The following is a 26,081-nucleotide window of genomic DNA, read 5'->3' as shown; positions in this document are numbered from 1 at the left end:
AATGGCAAATTCTTGCAAGAATGTGCCATGTTATTGAATATTCATAACATGTTATTGAATATTCATAACATGGCAAATTCTTGCATCCAGCACACCTTACAATAGTGGTAATAAAAGATGCAACCTATGCTTGAAAGAGAAACTGTTTATTATTTACCGCCCAGACCTGTCATCCCTCAACAAGCGCAGCGAAATTGTAACAACATGCCGCCATAGACGGAAACACCTCCTAGGTAACACATGAGCCAATCACCACGCCCCTAGGCCAGCCTGTACCCACCCACTCTGTGCCCTATATAAACCATGGTATGCGAATGCTCCCATTAAAATCTCCTGACGATTGAGGGTACCCCCCCTCATGAAACAGGCCTGTAGAGATGAAATAGTCTTGTGATTTTTTTCCCACACATACATATATATATATATATATATATATATATATATATATATATATATATATATATATATATATATTGTCATGTCTGTGTAATCATGTTTTGTTTTAAGTCATGTTTTGTTTAGTTATAGGACTCTTTAGTTTCTGTCTTTTCACTCCCTTGTCTTGTTTCCATGATTACCCCATTAGTTTCACCTGTTCCACGTTTGGACTCATTGTGCACTCTTGTTTGTCACCATAGCAACCATTCGTTTTCACCTGTCACGTCACGCACCTGTTTCACGTTCTGAGTCACGCACCTGTTTTCGTTAATCGTGTCCATAGTATTTAAGTTCATTCTTTTCAGTTTGTCGTTCTGACGACCCACCACATTTATGCTCTGTCCATGCCCGATACTTCTTTCCATGTCCATTCTTCATGCAACTATTTTTGTCCAAGCCAAGTAAGTTTTTGTTCCATGTTTATAGTCTTTTTGGTTTCATAGTTTGTTCTCCGCCATTGTGCGTGTTTTTCGTTTGTACTTTTTTGCTATAGTCTTTTGATTTCATAGTTTATTCTCCGCCACTGTGCGCGCTTTTTGTTTGATCCTTTTTTTTGTATTTATAGTCTTTAAATAAATCATGTACCTTCCTTCCCGTCTCGCCCGTGCCAACTTTCCGTTGCATCCCGGAAAAGCAAACACCCAAGATCAAGTCCTGACATATATATATATATATATATATATATATATATATATATATATATATATATATATATATATATATATATATATATATATATATACATACATACAAACCCCGTTTCCATATGAGTTGGGAAATTGTGTTAGATGTAAATATAAACGGAATACAATGATTTGCAAATCATTTTCAATCCATATTCAATTGAATGCACTACAAAGACAAGATATTTGATGTTCAAACTCATAAACTTTATTTTTTTTTTTGCAAATAATAATTAACTTGAAATTTCATGGCTGCAACACGTGCCAAAGTAGTTGGGGAAAGGGCATGTTCACCACTGTGTTACAGCACCTTTTCTTTTAACAACACTCAATAAACGATTGGGAACTGAGGAAACTAATTGTTGAAGCTTTGAAAGCGGAATTCTTTCCCATTCTTGTTTTATGTCGAGCTTCAGTCGTTCAACAGTCTCCGCTGTCGTATTTTACGCTTCATAATGCGCCACACATTTTCGATGGGAGACAGGTCTGGACTGCAGGCGGGGCCAGGAAAGTGCCCGCACTCTTTTTTTTTACGAAGCCACGCTGTTGTAACACGTGCTGAATGTGGCTTGGCATTGTCTTGCTTAGATGGCAGCATATGTTGTTCCAAAACCTGTATGTACCTTTCAGCATTATTGGTGCCTTCACAGATGTGTAAGTTACCCATGCCTTGGGCACTAATGCACCCCCATACCATCACAGATGCTGGCTTTTGAACTTTGCGTCGATAACAATCTGGATGGTTCGCTTCCCCTTTGGTCTGGATGACACGATGTCGAATATTTCCAAAAACAATTTGAAATGTGGACTTGTCAGACCACAGAATACTTTTCCACTTTGCATCAGTCCATTTTAGATGATCTCGGGCCCAGGGAAGCCGGCGGCATTTCTGGGTGTTGTTGATAAATGGCTTTCGCTTTGCATAGTAGAGCTTTAACTTGCACTTACAGATGTAGCGACAAACTGTATTTAGTGACAGTGGTTTTCTGAAGTGTTCCTGAGCCCATGTGGTGATATCCTTTAGAGATTGATGTCGGTTTTTGATACAGTGCCGTCTGAGGGATCGAAGGTCACGGTCATTCAATGAATTTGAGAAATTGGAATATTTCCCCTATTTGGGGCGACAATTCTCCTTTGTATTTGTGCAGTAATGTTTAATTCAACTTACAAAAGCAAAACATATAAAAGTACTACTTATTATTTTGTGGCCCTCTCTTTCGGTCTAATGAAAAATGTGCTGATGTTGCGTGAAATCCAAAGCAAGGAGGAGGAGAACATTACCTCTACTTTGATCTTGACTTCTTCTCGCGTTGCTATTAGTTCATCCAGTGTTTTCTGGGCGTTCTCCATGTGGCTGCAGTACTGTCCATAGATCAACAACCTGCATAGACATAACATATTCACAATGTCAGAAACACAGTGTGGGAGTCATGAGATTCTCTTTCTTTATACTGCATTTGTTACTGGAACTATCATACTGTGTATTTGGAACTTTTAAAGGGGAACATTACCACCAGACCTATGTAAGCGTCAATATATACCTTGATGTTGCAGAAAAAAGACCATATATTTTTTTAACCGATTTCCGAACTCTAAATGGGTGAATTTTGGCGAATTAAACGCCTTTCTAATATTCGCTCTCGTTGTGACGTCACATCGGGAAGCAATCCGCCGTTTTCTCAAACACCGAGTCAAATCAGCTCTGTTATTTTCCGTTTTTTTCGACTGTTTTCCGTACCTTGGAGACATCATGCCTCGTCGGTGTGTTGTCGGAGGGTGTAACAACACGAACAGGGACGGATTCAAGTTGCACCAGTGGCCCGAAGATGCGAAAGTGGCGAGAAATTGGACGTTTGTTCCGCACACTTTACCGACGAAAGCTATGCTACGACAGAGATGGCAAGAATGTGTGGATATCCTGCGACACTCAAAGCAGATGCATTTCCAACGATAAAGTCAAAGAAATCTGCCGCCAGACCCCCATTGAATCTGCCGGAGTGTGTGAGCAATTCAGGGACAAAGGACCTCGGTAGCACGGCAAGCGATGGCGGCAGTTTGTTCCCGCAGACAAGCGAGCTAAACCCCCTATCGACCCAAGCTTCCCTGGCCTGCTGACATCAACTCCAAAACTGGACAGATCAGCTTTCAGGAAAAGAGCGTATGTCTACAGAATATATTAATTGATGAAAATTGGGCTGTCTGCACTCTCAAAGTGCACGTTGTTGCCAAATGTATTTCATATGCTGTAAACCTAGTTCAGGGGTCGGCAACCCGCGGCTCTAGAGCCGCATGCGGCTCTTTAGCGTCGCCGTAGTGGCTCTCTGGAGCTTTTTCAAACATGTATGAAAAATGGAAAAAGATGAGGGGGAAAAAAACATTTTTTGTTTTAGTATGTTTTCTGTAGGAGGACAAACATGACACAAATCTCCCTAATTGTTAAAAATCACACTTTTTATATTAAACATGCTTCACTGATTCGAGTTTTTGGCGAGCGCCGTTTCGTCCTACTAATTTTGGCGGTCCTTGAACTCACCTTAGTTTGTTTACATATATAACTTTCTCCGACTTCCTAGGACGTGTTTTATGCTTTTTCTGTCTCATTTTGTCCACCAAACTTTTAACTTTGTGCATGAATGCACAAAGGTGAGTTTTGTCGATGTTATTGACTTGTGTGGAGTGCTAATCAGACATATTTGGTCACTGCATGACTCCAAGCTAATCGATGCTAACATGCTATTTAGGCTAGCGATATGTACATATTGCATCATTATGCCTCATTTGTAGCTATATTTGAGGTCATTTAGTTTCCTTTAAGTCCTCTTAATTCAATTTATATCTCATGACACACTATCTGTATGTAATATGGCTTTTAATTTTTTGCGGCTCCAGACAAATGTGTTTTTGTATTTTTGGTCCAATATGGCTCTTTCAACATTTTGGGTTGCCAACCCCTGACCTAGTTCATAGTTGTTAGTTTCCTTTAATGCCAAACAAACACATACCAATCGTTGGTTAGAAGGCGATCGCCGAATTCGTCCTCGCTTTCTCCCGTGTCGCTGGCTGTCGTGTCGTTTTCGTCGGTTTCGCTTGCATACGGTTCAAACCGATATGGCTCAATAGCTTCAGTTTCTTCTTCAATTTGGTTTTCGCTACCTGCCTCCACACTACAACCATCCGTTCCAATACATGCGTAATCTGTTGAATCGCTTAAGCCGCTGAAATCCGAGTCCGAATCCGAGCTAATGTCGCTATAGCTTGCTGTTCTTTCCGCCATGTTTGTTTGTGTTGGCTTCACTATGTGACGTCACAGGAAAATGGACGGGTGTTTATAACGATGGTTAAAATCAGGCACTTTGAAGCCTTTTTTAGGGATATTACGTGATGGGTAAAATTTTGAAAAAAACTTCGAAAAATTAAATAAGCCACTGGGAACTGATTTTTAATGGTTTTAGCCATTCTGAAATTGTGATAATGTTCCCCTTTAATGTTTTCCGATACTTAGATATATGGGCTCATTGTTCTTCCACCATAGAAGTGGGTCAAAATCTAGTTTTTAATACAATATGGACTTAAATCTGTTGCTATAAAAACATTTGTTATTGCTTTAGCCCTGCCTGACTCGCCGAGGAGAGGCTGCTTGAATGCGGTGGTGACGCTTCAAATGGGTTAGCATGTTTGACGTGTTGTCAGAAGCAGCTGCTGAACAATGTCGGCAAACCTCCGTCCTCCATTGTTGTATCGCGCAGCCAAAGTGTTACCAAACGGGAGATCTTAACGAGGCAGGAGGGTCTTCCAGCTCTTGCTTGATGTACTACAACATCGTGTGTTGTGCCTCGATGTGCATTGTTTACACAACGTGCGCTACGCTACTTAATATGTTCGTGTGGAAACTCGTTCGGTACACCTCCGAACCGAACCGAAACCCCCGTACCGAAATGGTTCAATGCATATACACGTACCGTTACACCCTTAGTAATAATACATCATTTCCAGGACTTATCTCACTTTCTGAGTAGCCTCTGATTTACTCATGTTGTAAAAATGTGTAGAATAAATATACAATTTCAACATTTCTGTCAATGAAGATTTGCATCAGCCTGCGACACACAGTCATTTTGATAGTAGTCTATTATAGCTAATATAGACACTTACATCATGTGTTACACCTTCATTATAACAAGACTTTTCAGTTTTTGTGGCTCCAGACAGATTAGTTTTTTGTATTTTTGGTCCGATATGGCTCTTGCAACATTTTTGGTTTCCAAACCCTATACTCGAGTATATGGAATTTGACTGACTTACAGTACATACAGTATTTCTAGTCAGTGTGTTGCTGCCCAAACATCTGTCATGTCTGAGGTAAACTAAGGTAACCCAGTCCCCATTAATGCCTCAGCAGGCCCACACATTTAATACCGTTGAGAGACGTCATTTCCAGCTGCTCGACTGATGAATTCCGGCTGCTTGTGTCTCTTCACCCTGATCATAATGGATCAGTCAAGTACGAAAGCAGTACAATTCCCCCAACATTATTCTGGTCTCTCCATTTTCACTCATCAAGGTCAAGTTCTTGTTTACATGGACTATCTCTAACCCTGATTATCCACGCAAGAGGGACCTGGTTTCCAATTGCATACTCTAAAGGACCTGATCTACTTAGAGCAGGGGTCGGCAACCCAAAATGTTGAAAGAGCCATATTGGACCAAAAATACAACAAATAAAATCTGTCTGGATCCGCGAAAAATTAAAAGCCTTATACAAGTGTTATAATGAAGGACGCACATGATGTAAGTGTCTATATTAGCTATATTATGACATAAATATTGTATTTTAATTTTTATTCTACACATTTTTGGTAATGTTTGCTGTGGTCTGGAACAACATGGCACACAAACAACGATGAGAAATGCAGGCAATATTACATACAGATAATGTGTCATGAGACATGCAAATATAAATTAAATACACAGAGGACATAAGTAAAGGAAATCAAATGAACTCAAATATACCTACAAACGAGGCAAAATGTACATACAGCTGGCCTAAATAGCATGTTAGCATTGATTAGCTTGCAGTCATGCACTGACCAAATATGCCAGATTAGCACTGCAACAAGTCAATGACGTCCACAAAGCTCACCTTTGTGCATTCACGCACAGCATAAAACGTTTGGTGGACAAAATGAGACAAAGAAGGAGTGGTACAAAACACGTCTTTCTGTGGCAACGTCGGAGAAAGTTGTGCAAACTACGATGAGTTCAAGGGCCGCTGAAATTAGTAGGACAAAACGGTGCTTGCCAAATACGCTCATCAGTCAAGCATGTTTAACATAAAAATTAGGAAGGTTTGTGTCATGTTTGTCCTCCTACAGAAAATATATTAAAGATTTTTTTTTTTTTTTTCCATTTTCACACATCTCTGAAAGAGGTCCAGGGAGAAACTAGGGCGGCACTAAAGAGCCACATGTTGACCGTCGACTTAGAGCTAAACAGTTTGTGCAAACTATACAATTGCATGTATTGCAGGTGGGCGTGTTGCGTGTGATCTACTAAGACAGCGTTTACAATTGATAACTGGCGCAGACCGCCGTATTTATATATTTTTTTTGTGTGTACTATGCAAAAATAACAAAAATTACAATTGATGAATACCTGTTAATCGATTTTTTGAAAATGTATGAATCAATTTAGAATCAGAATAAATACTAATCGCTATTTGGATGTGAATAAAACATGTTCAGCACCCCTTCTGTACGGTACATTTAACATTGTTCAATTATTACGGGCCTGCTGCATTGCAAGCAGCCCATATTATTATTGCACATACTTCAACTTTTATTATTTTTTCTTTTTATAGTTCCCCGCATTTTTTCTCTTACACTTAATACGTGACGAACCGGCCAACGAACCCCCACATATGTTATACCGTGGGAAAAGTGCCGCTCGCGCCGACGAGGATACTCTAAATTGGGAACATTTCGTGTTACCATGGCAACGTTATTCACAATCTCCCCAATAAATGGACAATTTAATGGGTACATTCTTTTTAATGGACGATTGCTCTGAGACAAACGCCAAAAAGACAATAATACCTCCTCTTTTTCGTATTATTATTCTACATTATATGAAAAAAACGTTGTATTATTTTTTTTATTAATAATACAGTACAGCTCCAAATTAAATAAACCTTACATAAAATAACACTGATTTCAATTGGGGCCTTGGCTGGAGTTACAGTTATTTGGAAATTTTAATTTTCAAACACAGTCTAGTCACTTTCAACTTGACAGACTTTTGGTATGTAAATTATCTGCTTTGTCATAAGTTCATGGTTTGTGCTTTTATTTTGTTACATCCCATAACTCTCATGGTTGTTTGCTGTGTGAAAATCAGAGATCTAATCTATTCAACATCATACTAGAGATGGAAATGATGTATGTGTTCGGAAATGGATGCTCAACTTAAACGTTTTACAAGTTTGTAGAATGAAAGAGACATATCATTGAATGATATTTGGAAAAATGCCAGTAAGCCCTTTAGAAGCATTAAAGATAAGCGGAGTCAATTTAAGATCTTCAATAGATTGTATTTTACGTCTTCTCAGCTGTTTAAAATTGGTGCAGTAGATAGCAAATTATGTATGAAGTGTCGGGCAACTGAGGGAACTCGTGTTCATTTATTGTGGGAATGTTAGATAATACAATAATTATGATTGAAAACCACAAAAGAAGCAATCACATTCCTAATTATAAACATCCCAATGACACTGCAAACGTATATTCTTGGTGATCTCCATCAATTTAGTAACGTGTCATCAAAGAGTAAGAATGCATTTATTTCAATATGCATCATAACAAAAAGGGTAATATTAAAACAATGGATAGATGTTGATAGTCCAACTCATACTGACTGGTATACACACATAATACATACTGACTGGTATAAACAAATTATACATACTGACTGGTATACACACATAATACATACTGACTGGTACAAACAAATTATAAACACTGACTGGTATACACACATAATACATACTGACTGGTATAAACAAATTATACATACTGACTGGTATACACACATAATACATACTGACTGGTACAAACAAATTATAAACACTGACTGGTATACACACATAATACATACTGACTGGTATAGACACATACTACATACTGACTGGTATACACACATAATACATACTGACTGGTATACACACATAATACATACTGACTGGTATAGACACATACTAAATATGGACTGGTATACACACATACTAAATACTGACTGGTATACACACATAATACATACTGACTGGTATACACACATAATACATACTGACTGGTATACACACAAAATACATACTGACTGGTATACACACATAATACATACTGACTGGTACAAACAAATTATAAACACTGACTGGTATACACACATAATACATACTGACTGGTATAGACACATACTACATACTGACTGGTATACACACATAATACATACTGACTGGTATACACACATAATACATACTGACTGGTATACACACATAACACATACTGACTGGTATACACACATAATACATACTGACTGGTATAGACACATACTACATACTGACTGGTATACACACATAATACATACTGACTGGTATACACACATAATACATACTGACTGGTATAGACACATAATACATACTGACTGGTATACCCACATACTAAATATTGACTGGTATACACACATAATACATACTGACTGGTATACCCACATACTAAATACTGACTGGTATGCACACATAACACATACTGACTGGTATACCCACATAATACATACTGACTGGTATACACACATAATGCATACTGACTGGTATACACACATAATACATACTGACTGGTATACACACATTACACATACTGACTGGTATACACACAAAATACATACTGACTGTTATACACACATACTGACTGGTATACACATAAAGCATACTGACTGGTATACACACATAATACATACTGACTGGTATACACACATAATACATACTGACTGGTATACACACATAATGCATACTGACTGGTATACACACATAATACATACTGACTGGTATACACACAAAATACATACTGACTGGTATACACACATACTGACTGGTATACACATAAAGCATACTGACTGGTATACACACATAATGCATACTGACTGGTATACACACATAATACATACTGACTGGTATACACACAAAATACATACTGACTGGTATACCACATACTGACTGGTATACACATAATGCATACTGACTGGTATACACACAAAATACATACTGACTGGTATAAACAAATTATACATACTGACTGGTATACACACATAATACATACTGACTGGTATAAACAAATTATACATACTGACTGGTATACACACATAATACATACTGACTGGTATACACACATAATACATACTGACTGGTATAGACACATACTAAATATGGACTGGTATACACACATACTAAATACTGACTGGTATACACACATAATACATACTGACTGGTATACACACATAATGCATACTGACTGGTATACACACATTATACATACTGACTGGTATACACACATAATACATACTGACTGGTATACACACATTACACATACTGACTGGTATACACACAAAATACATACTGACTGGTATACACACATACTGACTGGTATACACATAAAGCATACTGACTGGTATACACACATAATACATACTGACTGGCATACACACATAATACATACTGACTGGTATACACACATAACACATACTGACTGGTATACACACATAATACATACTGACTGGTATACACACATAATACATACTGACTGGTATACACATAATGCATACTGACTGGTATACACACATACTGACTGGTATACACATAATGCACACTGACTGGTATACACACATAATACATACTGACTGGTATACACACATTATACACACTGACTGGTATACACACATAATACATACTGACTGGTATACACACATTACACATACTGACTGGTATACACACAAAATACATACTGACTGGTATACACACATACTGACTGGTATACACATAAAGCATACTGACTGGTATACACACATAATACATACTGACTGGTATACACACATAGTACATACTGACTGGTATACACACATACTGACTGGTATACACACATAATACATACTGACTGGTATACACACATTACACATACTGACTGGTATACACACATTATACTTACTGACTGGTATACACACATTACACATACTGACTGGTATACACACATACTGACTGGTATACACACATAATACATACTGACTGGTATACCCACATACAACTGACTGGTATACACACATTATACATACAGACTGGTATACACAAGCTATAGAGATTATATCAGTAGAAAAAACTGCATTTATTTGAGATAATAATGAGTCATATATTGAAATATGGCATCCATTATTTAAATGTGTTTTATCTATTCAATTGACCTAAAATATGACTTATTTTTGTCTTTGTATAAAATATCGAACACTGTGTTGTCAAGCTTATGAGATGTGATGCAAGTGTAAGCCACTATTGTCCATTTTTTACATGTTTTTATTTTATTTTTGAAAAATGACTGTGACGACAATGTAAATGAGGGATTTTTAATCACTGCTTTATTGGAATTCTTATCAATATTGATACTGTTGTTGATATTATTAATTTTTGTTTGACTACTTTTGGATTGTTTTGTGTCATATGCATGTCCTCAATTGCTCCGTTGGTTGCTATTCTGAATGTTGCTTTGGTTTCGGAATTAGGATTGTGTTATTTCAGTGGACTGATTATTTAAAAGAAAACAAAAAGAGATCTATTCTGCCTCTCACGATGAGCTCAGGAGCATTTATTGCCCAAGTCTAGTCAAGACAAGGTAGTACACTTTTAAGATTTATAAGAAAGTGTGAGAGGTGAACCGCAGAGTAATTTCCCACAACAGGGAGCAGATACAAATCTGTGAATAAATGTATTATAATTTGGACTGAAATGTGAATACTATGAATAAGTAATGACTAGATTTAAATCCCAGGGCAATATTTGGAGGGGTGACATCTTCTTACCAATAAACCGTAATGACTGAGAGCCAATGACTGGTTCAGATCCTCTTATCAGCATGTATGTGTGTGTCTGTGGGGGTCTGTTAATTTTGAGCAGTGAGGATATGAAGTCTGTGTTCATTAGTTATCACAATGGAAACCTGACAGAGATCTAGAGGTTCAATCGAGGGGGAAGCTCAAAGTCATCCCTGAGTGGTGGTTTTCAAAGCACATTCTCCCTGAGTCGAAGTAGGGCATAGGCCCATATCCCTGGAAGAGTCGGCACCTCTCCATTGTGGTCTAATCCTAGAACCCTGACGTTTGATCCATACTTGCCAACCCTCCCGGATTTTCCGGGAGACTCCCGAAATTCAGCGCCTCTCCCGAAAACCTCCCGGGACAAATTTTCTCCCGAAAATCTCCCGAATTTCAGGGGGAGCTGGAGGCCACGCCCCCTCCAGCTCCATGCGGACCTGAGTGACGTGTTGACAGCCAGTTCTCACGTCCGCTTTCCCACAACAGCTAGTGATCGAGGGCGAGTTCTTGGTTTCTTATGTGGGTTTATTGTTAGGCAGTTTCATTAACGTCCTCCCAGCGCGGTAACAACACACAACAACAGCAGTCAAGTTTTCGTCTACACTCTTAGAAATAAAAGTGCTAAGTAGAACCATATAAGGTTCTTCGGGTCGTCCTCATAGGAGAACCCTTTTTGGCTCCAGGTAGAACCTTTTTATAAAGGTTCCACCTGGAACCCTTTTGGAGGGTTCTACCTAGAACTGTGTGTGTAAGGTTCCACCCAGAACCCCCCATGAGAGGTTCTACAAAGAACCCACGCAGGGAGTTCCACTAAGAACCCTTTCATGTTTCAAGGGTTTCATCTAGAACCCACACAGGGAGTTCCACTAAAAACCCTTTCGTATTTCAAGGGTTTCATCTAGAACCCACACAGGGAATTCCACCAAGAACCCTTTTGTATTTCAAGACGTTCATCTAGAACCCACGCAGGGAGTTCCACTAAGAACCCTTTCGTATTTCAAGGGTTTCATCTAGAACCCAAACAGGGAGTTCCACTAAGAACCCTTTCGTTTGTCAAGGGTTTCATCTAGAACCCATGCAGGGAGTTCCACTAAGAACCCTTTCATGTTTCAAGGGTTTCATCTAGAACCCACACAGGGAGTTCCACTAAGAACCCTTTCGTATTTCAAGGGTTTCATCTTGAACCCACACAGGGAGTTCCACTAAGAACCATTTTGTATTTCAAGACTTTCATCTAGAACCCACGCAGGGAGTTCCACTAAGAACCCTTTCGTATTTCAAGGGTTTCATCTAGAACCCAAACAGGGAGTTCCACTAAGAACCCTTTCGTTTGTCAAGGGTTTCATCTAGAACCCAAAAAAGGGAGTTCCACTAAGAACCCTTTCATGTTTCAAGGGTTTCATCTAGAACCCACACAGGGAGTTCCACTAAGAACCCTTTCGTATTTCAAGGGTTTCATCTTGAACCCACACAGGGAGTTCCACTAAGAACCATTTTGTATTTCAAGACTTTCATCTAGAACCCACGCAGGGAGTTCCACTAAGAACCCTTTCGTATTTCAAGGGTTTCATCTAGAACCCAAACAGGGAGTTCCACTAAGAACCCTTTCGTTTGTCAAGGGTTTCATCTAGAACCCAAAAAAGGGAGTTCCACTAAGAACCCTTTCATGTTTCAAGGGTTTCATCTAGAACCCACACAGGGAGTTCCACTAAGAACCCTTTTGTATTTCAAGGGTTTCATCTTGAACCCACACAGGGAGTTCCACTAAGAACCCTTTTGTATTTCAAGACTTTCATCTAGAACCCACGCAGGGAGTTCCACTAAGAACCCTTTCGTATTTCAAGGGTTTCATCTAGAACCCACACAGGGAGTTCCACTAAGAACCCTTTCGTTTGTCAAGGGTTTCATCTAAAACCCATGCAGGGAGTTCCACTAAGATTCCTTTCATGTTTCAAGGGTTTCATCTAGACCTGACACAGGGGGTTCTAAAAACATCCCTTTTCACCGATAACCGTCTTGTCTTCTGAGGGTTCTATAAAGAACCATATTGTATTCTACAGATCAGTTTAGTTCATATTATAGTGTGGTCATTTATCATGTTGACATTGAACAAACATTCAAAACATTTTAATGAGAAAAACATTTATTTAAAGATAGGCACCATTATTGGCAAATGTTATCAGGAAGTATGTCCCTGGTGACACAGGATCTTACCCATGCTTTCAACAATCCCTGAAGAACTCTTTCTTCCAAAAACGGTTCTCTGGATCAAAATAGTTCTTACTGGAACCCTTAGTGTTAGTGAGAACCCTTTTAAAACCAATTATTCAGAAAAGGGGTTTTAAAGGGTTCTCTGGATCAAAATGGTTCTTACTAGAACCATTAGCGTTACCAAGAACCCTTGAAAAACCCTTTCTTCGGGAAAGGGTTTTTCAGAAGCAAATGGTTCCAGTTAGAACCTCAGCCCTTGTAGAAGAACCCTTTTAGAACCCTTATTTCTAGGAGTGTACCGTAAAGCAGTTCGTCTGCCGTAAACAGCAATGTTGTGACACTTTTAAACAGGACAATACTGCCATCTACTGTACATGCATATGTGACCCACCCATAATGTGTCACATTTTTGTGTTGATTTATTTATTTTATTTTGTGGTTTGAATTCGTTTTTGGAGCTGTCATTACACATTTATCAGTATTCACATTGGTCAGTAGGGGGGCAGTAGGGCGTTTCTTCCCAATTGAATGCTATCACCTGCAGACCGGAAATGTCTTGTCATTCTGATGAGCGCGACCAGTCTGTGAACAATTGAAACGTCCTGTGTGCTTTTTCCTCCTGTATAACAGGTTAGTTTTGGTGAATCAACTCACTGAATAATATCCATGTGATCTTTATAAGTTTAAGTACACATTCTGATGGTGGAGCCTAACTCTAAAGTGTTTGTGAGTTGTAGTTTGTATGTGTGAATGAATCCAGTGCACAGCTGCAGTAATCAATACAAAAAGGCGACGTGAGTGCGCAATGTTTATATAGGAACTTCTGATCCTAATTCAGACTCCCAAATTAGAGCTCCCGTTTTCTTATTGATTTCATAATGTATATTTGAATAATGTGTGTGTTCTGAAATAGTGACAGAGAATAGAACTAGGATGGACAATTCAACCCTTAACTCAACAATGAGTAGATGAGTGTTATGTGTGTGTAAATGTGTAAATAAATGAACACTGAAATTCAAGTATTTATTTTATTTATTTATTTTTATATATATATATATATATATATATATATATATATATATATATATATATATATATATATATATATATATATATATATATATATATATATATATATATATATATATATATATATATATATATAAAAATAAATAAATAAAATAAATACTTGAATTTCAGTGTTCATTTATTTACACATTTACACACACATAACACTCATCTACTCATTGTTGAGTTAAGGGTTGAATATATATATATATATATATATATATATATATATATATATATATATATATATATATATATATATATATATATATATATATATATATATAAAAATAAATAAATAAAATAAATACTTGAATTTCAGTGTTCATTTATTTACACATTTACACACACATAACACTCATCTACTCATTGTTGAGTTAAGGGTTGAATTGTATATATGTAATAAAATATATATATATATAGCTAGAATTCACTGAAAGTCAATTATTTCTTATATATATATATATATATATATATATATATATATATATATCTTAACCACGCCCCCCACCCCCACCCCCCCACCTCCCGAAATCGGAGGTCTCAAGGTTGGCAAGTATGGTTTAATCAAGCCTCTCATACATATGTGAGGAACCCTACAAATGTGTGAATGATACCGAAGGTCACAAAAATACAAAAATTCCAGTTTTAACACAATACAAGGGTATAATATTTGCAAAAAATAACAACGTTTTCCAATTCAAACGTTAACTATCTTGTCTTTGAAGTCTATTCAATTGAATATAGGTTGAAAAGGATTTGCAAATCATTGTATTCTGTTTTTATTTACCATTTACACAACGTGCCAACTTCACTGGTTTTGGGTTTTGGGTTTCTATGCAAGAAGGTAAGGACCTCTCTGTGGTAATCAACACACGCAGCAAACCTGGTCATGTGTTATTATGTGGTCATGGAAAACAAGTTGTCACTGCTCGACTTGATAGAAACGTTCTACATTTGGAATGAGATGTCGCGGCCTTAATGAAATAAAGCCACTTTATTCCAGGAAACACAGGCGGTTCGTGCAAATGAGATTTTGAATGGTATTGACGACGTTCAATATGCGACTCACGCATACGGTCTGTGAAAAAGGTCAATAGTTTATTGTCGTGCATATAAACAAAGTGTCCGAGTTTTTAATACGTCGTCTCTACAATAACGAAAATGGCCCGAGTGTGACAGTAAAGATAAGATTAAAAATGGTGCTAAGAAAGATTACCCCCAGTACTTTCTAGATAGAAATACAAAAAATGACAATATGAACCAAATAGCTGAACGTTTCAATGATTATTTTGTTAATATCGGAAAAAATCTGGATCAAAGAATTCCAAATGCAGATGATGGGTCAGTTGAGGCCTTGAGTGAGCTCATAGACAGAAATCCCAATTCCATGTTTCTTAAAAGCGTAACAAAAGAAGAAATAATCAAAATTGTAAAAAATTGTAAATCCAAGACCTCAACCGACTGTCATGGAATAGATATGGTAACGATAAAAAGGTTTTACAAGACATTTCAGAACCTCTGACATATATCACCAATGTATCATTTTTAACCGGCAAATTAAATGACATAATGAAAATGTCAAAAGTCGTACCAATTTATAAGAATGGAGACGTACACCAGTTTACTAACTACAGACCAGTTTCATTACTTCCACAATTCTCCAAAATCATGGAAAAATTATTCAATAGTCGATTAGATTTATTTATTAACAAAAGTGGGACGCTCACGGAGAACCAATATGGATTCCGAGCAAATATCTCAACATCAATAGCATTACTCAAAATAACAGAGGAAATTACCAATGCAATAGACCAGGGGTGCTCACACTTTTTCTGCAGGCGAGCTACTTTTCAATTGATCAAGTCGTGGGGATCTACCTCATTCATATATATAATTTATATTTACTTATTTATGAAATATATGTTTTTGTTAACAAGTTAAAGGTGTTTAATGATAATGCAAGCATGTTTAACACATATAGTTAATATTGTTAATAAATTAAAGGTGTTTAATGATAATACAAGTATGTTTAATACATATAGTTACTATTGTTAACAAGTTAAAGGTGTTTAAAGATAAAACAAGCATGTTTAACACATATAGTTAATATTGTTAACTACTTAAAGGTGGTTAAAGATAATACAAGCATGTTTAACACATATAGTTAATATTGTTAACAAGTTAAAGGTGGTTAAAGATAATACAAGCATGTTTAACATATATAGTTAATATTGTTAATAAGTTAAAGGTGTTTAAAGATAATACAAGCATGTTTAACATATATAGTTAATATTGTTAATAAGTTAAAGGTGTTTAAAGATAAAACAAGCATGTTTAACACATATAGATTCCTTTCGTTCATGAAGGCAAGAATAAAAGTTGGTGTATTACCTGATTCTGATGACTTGCATTGATTGTAATCAGACAGTAGTGCTGATAACGTCCGCATTTTCGAATGGAGGAGAAAAAAAGTCCTCCTTTCTGTCCAATACCACATGAAAGTGGTTGGTTTTTGGCATCTTATTTGTCCAGCTTCCGTACTCCTTTGTATACACTTTAGAAGAAATACATTGTCGGCAAACTCCGTAGCTTGCTAGCTTGTGCACGCCAGCTTTCTGAGACTCTTATTTTGGTAGCGCAGGCAGGATGAAGCAGAGCTTTTATTGTGCAACTGTGCTGTCGGTCTTTGGAGTTTTGACAACAGGTACGGCGCCAGAGTCTGTTGAAATAAAGTGTTTCTCGCCTTCCAGTCGGTAATTTTAATGAGCTGGCAGCAGCCAGCGTCATCTCAGAAGACCCTCAGGTGCCGTGAATGTCAATGTATGTTAATAATGACTGAATTAATTAATTACATATTACAAAACTGTTGTATACTAATTCATAGATGTTATTTTATTATATAAAAATGTCAGTAAATGATTCTATATATTTGTAAACGCTTTGAAGTGGGAAAGGGGTAGGATTAAATAAGCTTTGCTTCTTCCTACTCCTTTTCGGGCATGATGTAAAATGAAATGATATGAAATTGTGTGATGTATTATACTGTAAGTGTGTTCATGTTCCAAATAAACTAAAGAAAGAAATATGCCTGGTGAGAAGTTCTACTCCAGGCTGTCATGTATCGCCAGGCACTGGACTAGAAACAGTGTGGCATTGTTGGTCGGGACCCCGGGATACAGAGGCGTCAGGCAAGTGCAGTAAATAAACCCCCTTGTTCTTAAGGAAATTGCAGGGAATATAAAAAAAAAATTGCAAATACACTGCAAAAACTGAAATCCAAGTAAGATGAAATATCTCAAATAAGGGTGATATTCGCTTATTTTCTGTCTGATAAGATAATTCTTCTCACTAAGCAGATTTTATGTTAGAGTGTTTTACTTGTTTTAAGTGTTTTGGTCCTAAATGATCTCAGTAAGATATTACAGCTTGTTGCTGAGATTTGATGACCTATATTGAGTGCTTGAAACTAGAATATCAACTGTTGCAAAGCTGTGTCATCAACACTCACAAGTATAAAACTACTTTTTTTAAATAATAATTTCTTATTTCAAGCATGAAATAAAAAATCATGACTTTGACACAATTGTGTCTCATAATTAAAACAGATGACAGCAAAATGGACTTTGCTGTTTTATTTTCAATGAAACAATAGAAAATACGTACTCTTATAGTAGTACAGTTGGCAGAGTAGAGTAAACTGACAGTTAATATTTAAACATTTGACATTTCAAACAATTTTGAACAGAAATAGTTCATGCATATTCAGATAAATTCTTCAAAATGACAATCAAAAAAAAATTGGTCAGGGGCCAGGCTGTAAATATATATATATATATATATATATATATATATATATATATATATATATATATATATATATATATATATATATATATATATATATATATATATATATACATATATATATATATATCAATTTTTTTTGATTGTCATTTTGAAGAATCTATCTGAATGTGCATGAACTTTTTTTTTATATATATATATATATATATATATATATATATATATATATACACAGTATATATATATTTATATATATGTATATATATACATATATATATATATATATATATATATATATATATATACACAGTATATATATATTTATATATATGTATATATATACATATATATATATATATATATATATATATATATATATATATATATGTATATATATATATATATATATATATATATATACGCATGAGCAAATTGTCGAACAGTTTAAGAACAACATTTCTCAACCAGCTATTGCAAGGAATTTAGGGATTTCACCATCTATGGTCCGTACTATCATCAAAAGGTTCAGAGAATCTGGAGAAATCACTGCACATAACATTGAATACTCGTGACCTTCGATCCCTCAGGCGGTACAGCGGTACAGTATCAAAAAGTGACATCAGTGTGTAAAGGATATCATCACATGGGCTCAGCAACACTTCAGAAAACCAATGTTAGTAACTACAAATCTTCGCTACATCTGTAAGTGCAAGTTACAACTCTACTATGCAAAGCAAAAACCATTTATCAACAACACCCAGAAACGCCGCCGGCTTCGCTGGGCCCGAGCTCATCTAAGATGGACTGATGCAAAGTGGAAAAGTGTTCTGTGGTTTGACGAGTCCACATTTCAAATTGTTTTTGGAAGCTGTGGATGTTGTGTCTTCCGGACCAAAGTGGAAAAGAACCATCCGGATTGTTCTAGGCGCAAAAATCAAAAGCCAGCATCTGTGAGGGTATGGGGGTGTTATAGTGCCCAAGGCATGGGTAACTTACACATCTGTGAAGGCGCCATTAATGCTGAAAGGTACATATGTTGCCATCCAAGCAACGTTATCATGGACGCCCCTGCTTATTTCAGCAAGACAATGCCAAGCCACGTGTTACAACAGCGTGGCTTCATAGTAAAAGAGTGTGGGTACTAGACGGGCCTGCCTGTAGTCCAGACCTGTGTCCCATTGAAAATGTGTGGCGCATTATGAAGCCTAAAATACCACAACGGAGACCCCCGGACAGTTGAACAACTTAAGCTGTACATCAAGCAAGAATGGGAAAGAATTCCACCTGAATAAGCTTCAAAAATGTGTCTCCTCAGTTCCCAAATGTTCATTGAGTGTTGTTAAAAGGAAAGGCCATGTAACATAGTGGTTTTGCAACGTGTTGATTATTTTCAAAAAAAAAAAAATACGTTTTTCAGTTGGAACATTAAATATCTTGTCTTTGCAGTCTATTCAATTGAATATATGTTGAAAAGGATTTGAAAATCATTTAATTCTGTTTTTATTTACCATTTACACAACGTGCCAACTTCACTGGTTTTGGGTTTTGTAGTTAATTAGGATAAATCCAAATGTTATTAATGTGCTCATCGGGTTACTTTTTAACGAGGTCCATCCTTTAGTGTATGTCAGCAAAATATTTTGGACTCACTGTGTTTCCTGTGCATCTGGTAGGATCTTGTTTTCTGCTGCCCATAGGGATTACAAGTTGAACAATATCTGCTGCACCACAATGTTGCAATTACAAACCATCTCCAATGTCTCTTTCAGCAAATGTTTAACTCTTTCTTCTCCCACGAGTCTCATTTCCATGTTTTATTTGCTCATTTTGAGGCGGCTGGTGGTGTAAAAGATACACCCGGATGACTTTTGTGCAGTTATATCTACGTTTAGTGACAGTAGGTCACTAAACTAGGTCGTCTGTATTGTTTTGGATGCCAGCTCCTGTTGCTGTAAGATGTAATGTTTTGTAAAACCTCACTTTCTACACTGCAGAAAACTGAAATCTAAGTAAGATGAAATATCTCAAATAAGGGTGATATTTGCTTATTTTCTGTCTGATAAGATAATTCTTCTCACTAAGCAGATTTTATGTTAGAGTGTTTTACTTGTTTTAAGGGTTTTGGTCCTAAATGATCTCAGTGAGATATTACAGCTGAGATTTGATGACCTATCAACACTCACAAGTACAAAACCACTTTTTTAAAGTCATAATTTCTTACTTCAAGCATGAAAAAAAAATGATGCCGAGCGCATATCATCATGTCAAGATAATGACACTAGCATTTACTTCATTTAAGAATATTTTTCAACATATTGAGCAAAGTCTAAAAAATGTTTCTACCAAGAAAAGTGCACTTGTTATTAGTGAGAATATACTTATTTTAAGGTATTTTGGGGTTCATTGAAGTTAGCTAATTTTACTTATTTTGGAAAGTCTTGACAAGCCGAATTTTCTTGTTCTATTGGCAGATCATTTTGCTTAGTTCAAATAAAAAAATGAAATGATGTGAAATTGTGTGATGTATTATATGATGTAAGTGTGTTCATGTTCGAAATAAACTAAAGAAAGAAAGATGCCTGGTGAGAAGTTCTACTCCAGGCTGTCATATTAGGCGCACCGGGTTATAAGGCGTACAGTCGAGTTTTGAGAAAATGAAAGGGTTTTAAGTGCGCTTTATAGTACGAAAAATACGGTATTTGGAGGGGGTGGGGGGCAAGATGAAGGTGTTCCTGTGTTCTTTCATGTATGGTAATCAACAGAAAGATATTGTTATAACCCAAAGACTTCAAAGCGGAGAGATGACAGGATCTGCCCAATTTCCAGACGACCTCTTTTTGAAGTATTTTACGAACTCTTTTTGAACTATTTTATGGACCTCTTTTTGAACTATTTTACGAACTCTTTTTGAACTGACCTTTTCTGTGAATTGTATACGACCTTTTCTGTGAACTTTTTGCGACCTTTGTCCTTTGGAAACAGTGATGGCCATGTGGTCGGGGAGGGTCCATTTTCAAAGACAGCTTTTGTCTTCTTGCTTGGAACTCATTTCAACACAAAGTTTTCTTATTGTTAGAATAATTACATAGCTAAATTAAAGACGCTACAGGACACATGAAAAGTTCACCTTTCATAAACCAGCTTCCTTTTTGGTAGTTTTTTTGTTGTTGTTTTTTTTTGTTTTTGTTTTGTTTTTATGTATTTATATTTATTCTGGGTGTATATTTACTATCTGCCTATGTTGAGAAGAAAGTGATGTACTAATTATTTTCCATTTGTGACTGTACCTTTAACTTACTGTATGTAGGACCTGGGGGGGTGGGGGCTATGTGTGTATGGGGTATGTGTCGGGTTGTTGTTCTTGGAAGCGGGTGGGAAAAAAAGGGGAAAATGTGACTACTGTTCAATTGTATATTGTAATACCTGTCAAATTTAATAAAAACATTTATTAAAAAAAAAAAAAAGAATAATTGTTTGTAAGTTATCACAAAAAACTTTGTGGTGAAATGAGTTCCAGGCAAGAAGACAAAAGCTGTCTTTGAAACCTACCAAGAGTAAGGCTCGTAAAACTCCACTGTGTAGGGGGAAGCAAGATGAAGGTGTTCCTGTGTTCTTGCATGTATGGTAATCAACAGAAATATATTATTCTAACCCAAGGACTTCAAAGCAGAGAGATGACAGGATCTGCCCAATTTCCAGACGACCTCTTTTTGAAGTATTTTACGAACAATTTTTGAACTATTTTATGGAACTCTTTTTGAACTGACCTTTTCTATCAATTGTTTACGACCTTTTCTGTGAACTTTTTGCGACCTTTGTCCTTTGGAAACAGTGGTGGCCATGTGGTCGGGGAGGGTCCATTTTCAAAGACAGCTTTTGTCTTCTTGCCTGGAACTCATTTCAACACAAAGTTTTCTTATTGTTAGAATAATTGTTTGTAAGTTATCACAAAAAACTTTGTGTTGAAATGAGTTCCAGGCAAGAAGACAAAAGCTGTCTTTGAAACCTACCAAGAGTAAGGCTTGTAAAACTCCACTGTGTAGGGGGAAGCAAGATGAAGGTGTTCCTGTGTTCTTTCATGTATGGTAATCAACAGAAATATAGTGTTCTAACCCAAGGACTTCAAAGCAGAGAGATGACAGAATCTGCCCAATTTCCAGACGACCTCTTTTTGAAGTATTTTACGAACAATTTTTGAACTATTTTATGGACCTCTTTTTGAACTATTTTACAAACTCTTTTTGAACTGACCTTTTCTGTGAATTGTTTACGACCTTTTCTGTGAACTTTTTGCGACCTTTGTCCTTTGGAAACAGTGGTGGCCATGTGGTCGGGGAGGGTCCATTTTCAAAGACAGCTTTTGTCTTCTTGCCTGGAACTCATTTCAACACAAAGTTTTCTTATTGTTAGAATAATTGTTTGTAAGTTATCACAAAAAACTTTGTGGTGAAATGAGTTCCAGGTAAGAAGACAAACGCTGTTTTTGAAACCTACCAAGAGTAAGGCTCGTAAAACTCCACTGTGTAGGGGGGGAAGCAAGATGAAGGTGTTCCTGTGTTCTTTCATGTATGGTAATCAACAGAAATATATTGTTCTAACCCAAGGACTTCAAAGCAGAGAGATGACAGGATCTGCCCAATTTCCAGACGACCTCTTTTTGAAGTATTTTAAGAACTCTTTTTGAACTATTTTTTGGACCTCTTTTTGAACTATTTTACGAACTCTTTTTCAACTGACCTTTCCTGTGAATTGTTTACGACCTTTTCGGTGAACTTTTTGCGACCTTTGTCCTTTGGAAACAGTGGTGGCCATGTGGTCGAGGAGGGTCCATTTTCAAAGACAGCTTTTGTCTTCTTGCCTGGAACTCATTTCAACACAAAGTTTTCTTATTGTTAGAATAATTGTTTGTAAGTTATCACAAAAAACTTTGTGTTGAATTGAGTTCCAGGCAAGAAGACAAAAGCTGTCTTTGAAACCTACCAAGAGTAAGGCTCGTAAAACTCCACTGTGTAGGGGGAAGCAAGATGAAGGTGTTCCTGTGTTCTTTCATGTATGGTAATCAACAGAAATATATTATTCTAACCCAAGGACTTCAAAGCAGAGAGATGACAGAATCTGCCCAATTTCCAGACGACCTCTTTTTGAAGTATTTTACGAACAATTTTTGAACTATTTTATGGACCTCTTTTTGAACTATTTTACAAACTCTTTTTGAACTGACCTTTTCTGTCAATTGTTTACGACCTTTTCTGTGAACTTTTTGCGACCTTTGTCCTTTGGAAACAGTGGTGGCCATGTGGTCGGGGAGGGTCCATTTTCAAAGACAGCTTTTGTCTTCTTGCCTGGAACTCATTTCAACACAAAGTTTTCTTATTGTTAGAATAATTGTTTGTAAGTTATCACAAAAAACTTTGTGTTGAATTGAGTTCCGGGCAAGAAGACAAAAGCTGTCTTTGAAACCTACCAAGAGTAAGGCTCGTAAAACTCCACTGTGTAGGGGGAAGCAAGATGAAGGTGTTCCTGTGTTCTTTCATGTATGGTAATCAACAGAAATATATTGTTCTAACCCAAAGACTTCAAAGCGGAGAGATGACAGGATCTGCCCAATTTCCAGACGACCTCTTTTTGAAGTATTTTACGAACTCTTTTTGAACTATTTTATGGACCTCTTTTTGAACTATTTTACAAACTCTTTTTGAACTGACCTTTTCTGTCAATTGTTTACGACCTTTTCAGTGAACTTTTTGCGACCTTTGTCCTTTGGAAACAGTGGTGGCCATGTGGTCGGGGAGGGTCCATTTTCAAAGACAGCTTTTGTCTTCTTGCCTGGAACTCATTTCAACACAAAGTTTTCTTATTGTTAGAATAATTGTTTGTAAGTTATCACAAAAAACTTTGTGTTGAATTGAGTTCCAGGCAAGAAGACAAAAGCTGTCTTTGAAACCTACCAAGAGTAAGGCTCGTAAAACTCCACTGTGTAGGGGGAAGCAAGATGAAGGTGTTCCTGTGTTCTTTCATGTATGGTAATCAACAGAAAGATATTGTTCTTACCCAAGGACTTCAAAGCGGAGAGATGACAGAATCTGCCCAATTTCCAGACGACCTCTTTTTGAAGTATTTTACGAACAATTTTTGAACTATTTTATGGACCTCTTTTTGAACTATTTTACAAACTCTTTTTGAACTGACCTTTTCTGTGAATTGTTTACGACCTTTTCTGTGAACTTTTTGCGACTTTTGTCCTTTGGTAACAGTGGTGGCCATGTGGTCGGGGAGGGTCCATTTTCAAAGACAGCTTTTGTCTTCTTGCCTGGAGCTCATTTCAACACAAAGTTTTCTTATTGTTAGAATAATTGTTTGTAAGTTATCACAAAAAACTTTGTGATGAAATGAGTTCCAGGCAAGAAGACAAAAGCTGTCTTTGAAACCTACCAAGAGTAAGGCTCGTAAAACTCCACTGTGTAGGGGGAAGCAAGATGAAGGTGTTCCTGTGTTCTTGCATGTATGGTAATCAACAGAAATATAGTGTTCTAACCCAAGGACTTCAAAGCAGAGAGATGACAGGATCTGCCCAATTTCCAGACGACTTCTTTTTTAAGTATTATACGAACTCTTTTTGAACTATTTTATGGACCTCTTTTTGAAGTATTTTACAAACTCTATTTGAACTGACCTTTTCTGTGAATTGTATACGACCTTTTCTGTGAACTTTTTGCGACCTTTGTCATTTGGAAACAGTGGTGGCCATGTGGTCGGGGAGGGTCCAAAATAAAAGAAGGAGGCATGCAATCTTTTGGCAGAGCATGCTGAGATACTGTACAAGGGTACAGTGTAAAGGCGACTCTCCTCAATATTGAGTCCAAATTGAATTCTGTCTCTGTTTGATTCTTTGCTTCTTGTCTTGTTTAATAGATGTCATCAGTGTTTGAACCTGACACTTATGGAGAATGTCCTTCAATAAAAATTTAAAAAAAATCTATTTACGAACCCTGTTAGTAAATCAGGGTTTCACTACACCTGCTTTTGCTTGTGAAATTGCGTGCACTGGAAATGGGACGTTGTTAAAAATGCAAATCATCCGAGACCGTTGCTATTATAAAAAGGACTGATCAAAAAATAGGAGCTTTGAAAAACAAATGGGTTATACAACCATAGTAAATGTGGCCACAAGTCTAACTAGACTGAGTGAAATGTCGAACAAAAACATCTATATTTACAACTTAATAACAGTATTTTATTGAAGTCAGGAGCTTGGTACTTGCAGTCATGGGAGCCAAAGGGCTAATAAGCACATTGCAGCATGAAGCCACTCCTTGGCCTAGTCATCCATAATTAGTCCATCACATACGCTCCACTTGACACCAAGTCTGGGCACACGCAGTAGGAGGCAACTACTCATCCATTTCTATGTTTGCACGGGCTCTACAAGTGGAAAAAACTGGGGCATATTCTTGCATTGTTGCTGAGAAACATAAGTGAGGCTCCAGAAGTTCAACGTTTGGGTCTGGTGGACTTTATTTTTTTTTAATTACATTTACTAGATCAGGAGTCGGCAACCCAAAATGTTAAAAGAGCCATATTCGAGTCCATAGTGGACCTAACATAATAGTGTGAGAGTCCAGTCCATACTGGATCTAACATAATAGTGAGAGTCCAGTCCATAGTGGATCTAACATAATAGTGAGAGTCCAGTCCATAGTGGATCTAACATAATAGTGAGAGTCCAGTCCATAGTGGATCTAACATAATAGTGAG

The 26,081-nt window shown here is 36.8% G+C and overlaps 1 protein-coding gene across 9 annotated transcripts in view; it reads right to left on the bottom strand.

Annotated features, from left to right (window-relative positions):
* The window catches only part of vav2 (vav 2 guanine nucleotide exchange factor), a 675,751-nt gene that overhangs the window by 71,511 nt on the left and 578,159 nt on the right, over positions 1-26,081 (bottom strand). For all 9 annotated transcript variants that reach the window (XM_072915349.1, XM_072915351.1, XM_072915350.1 and 6 more), the window contains one exon: positions 2,403-2,502. In XM_072915349.1, the coding sequence (XP_072771450.1) occupies positions 2,403-2,502 (100 nt within the window). The remainder of the gene's footprint in view (positions 1-2,402; positions 2,503-26,081) is intronic.

This window comes from Nerophis lumbriciformis, linkage group LG20 (genome assembly GCF_033978685.3).
Source record: "Nerophis lumbriciformis linkage group LG20, RoL_Nlum_v2.1, whole genome shotgun sequence".
Classification (NCBI taxonomy): Eukaryota; Metazoa; Chordata; class Actinopteri; order Syngnathiformes; family Syngnathidae; genus Nerophis; species Nerophis lumbriciformis.
This window is presented reverse-complemented; position numbering and strand designations above follow the sequence as displayed.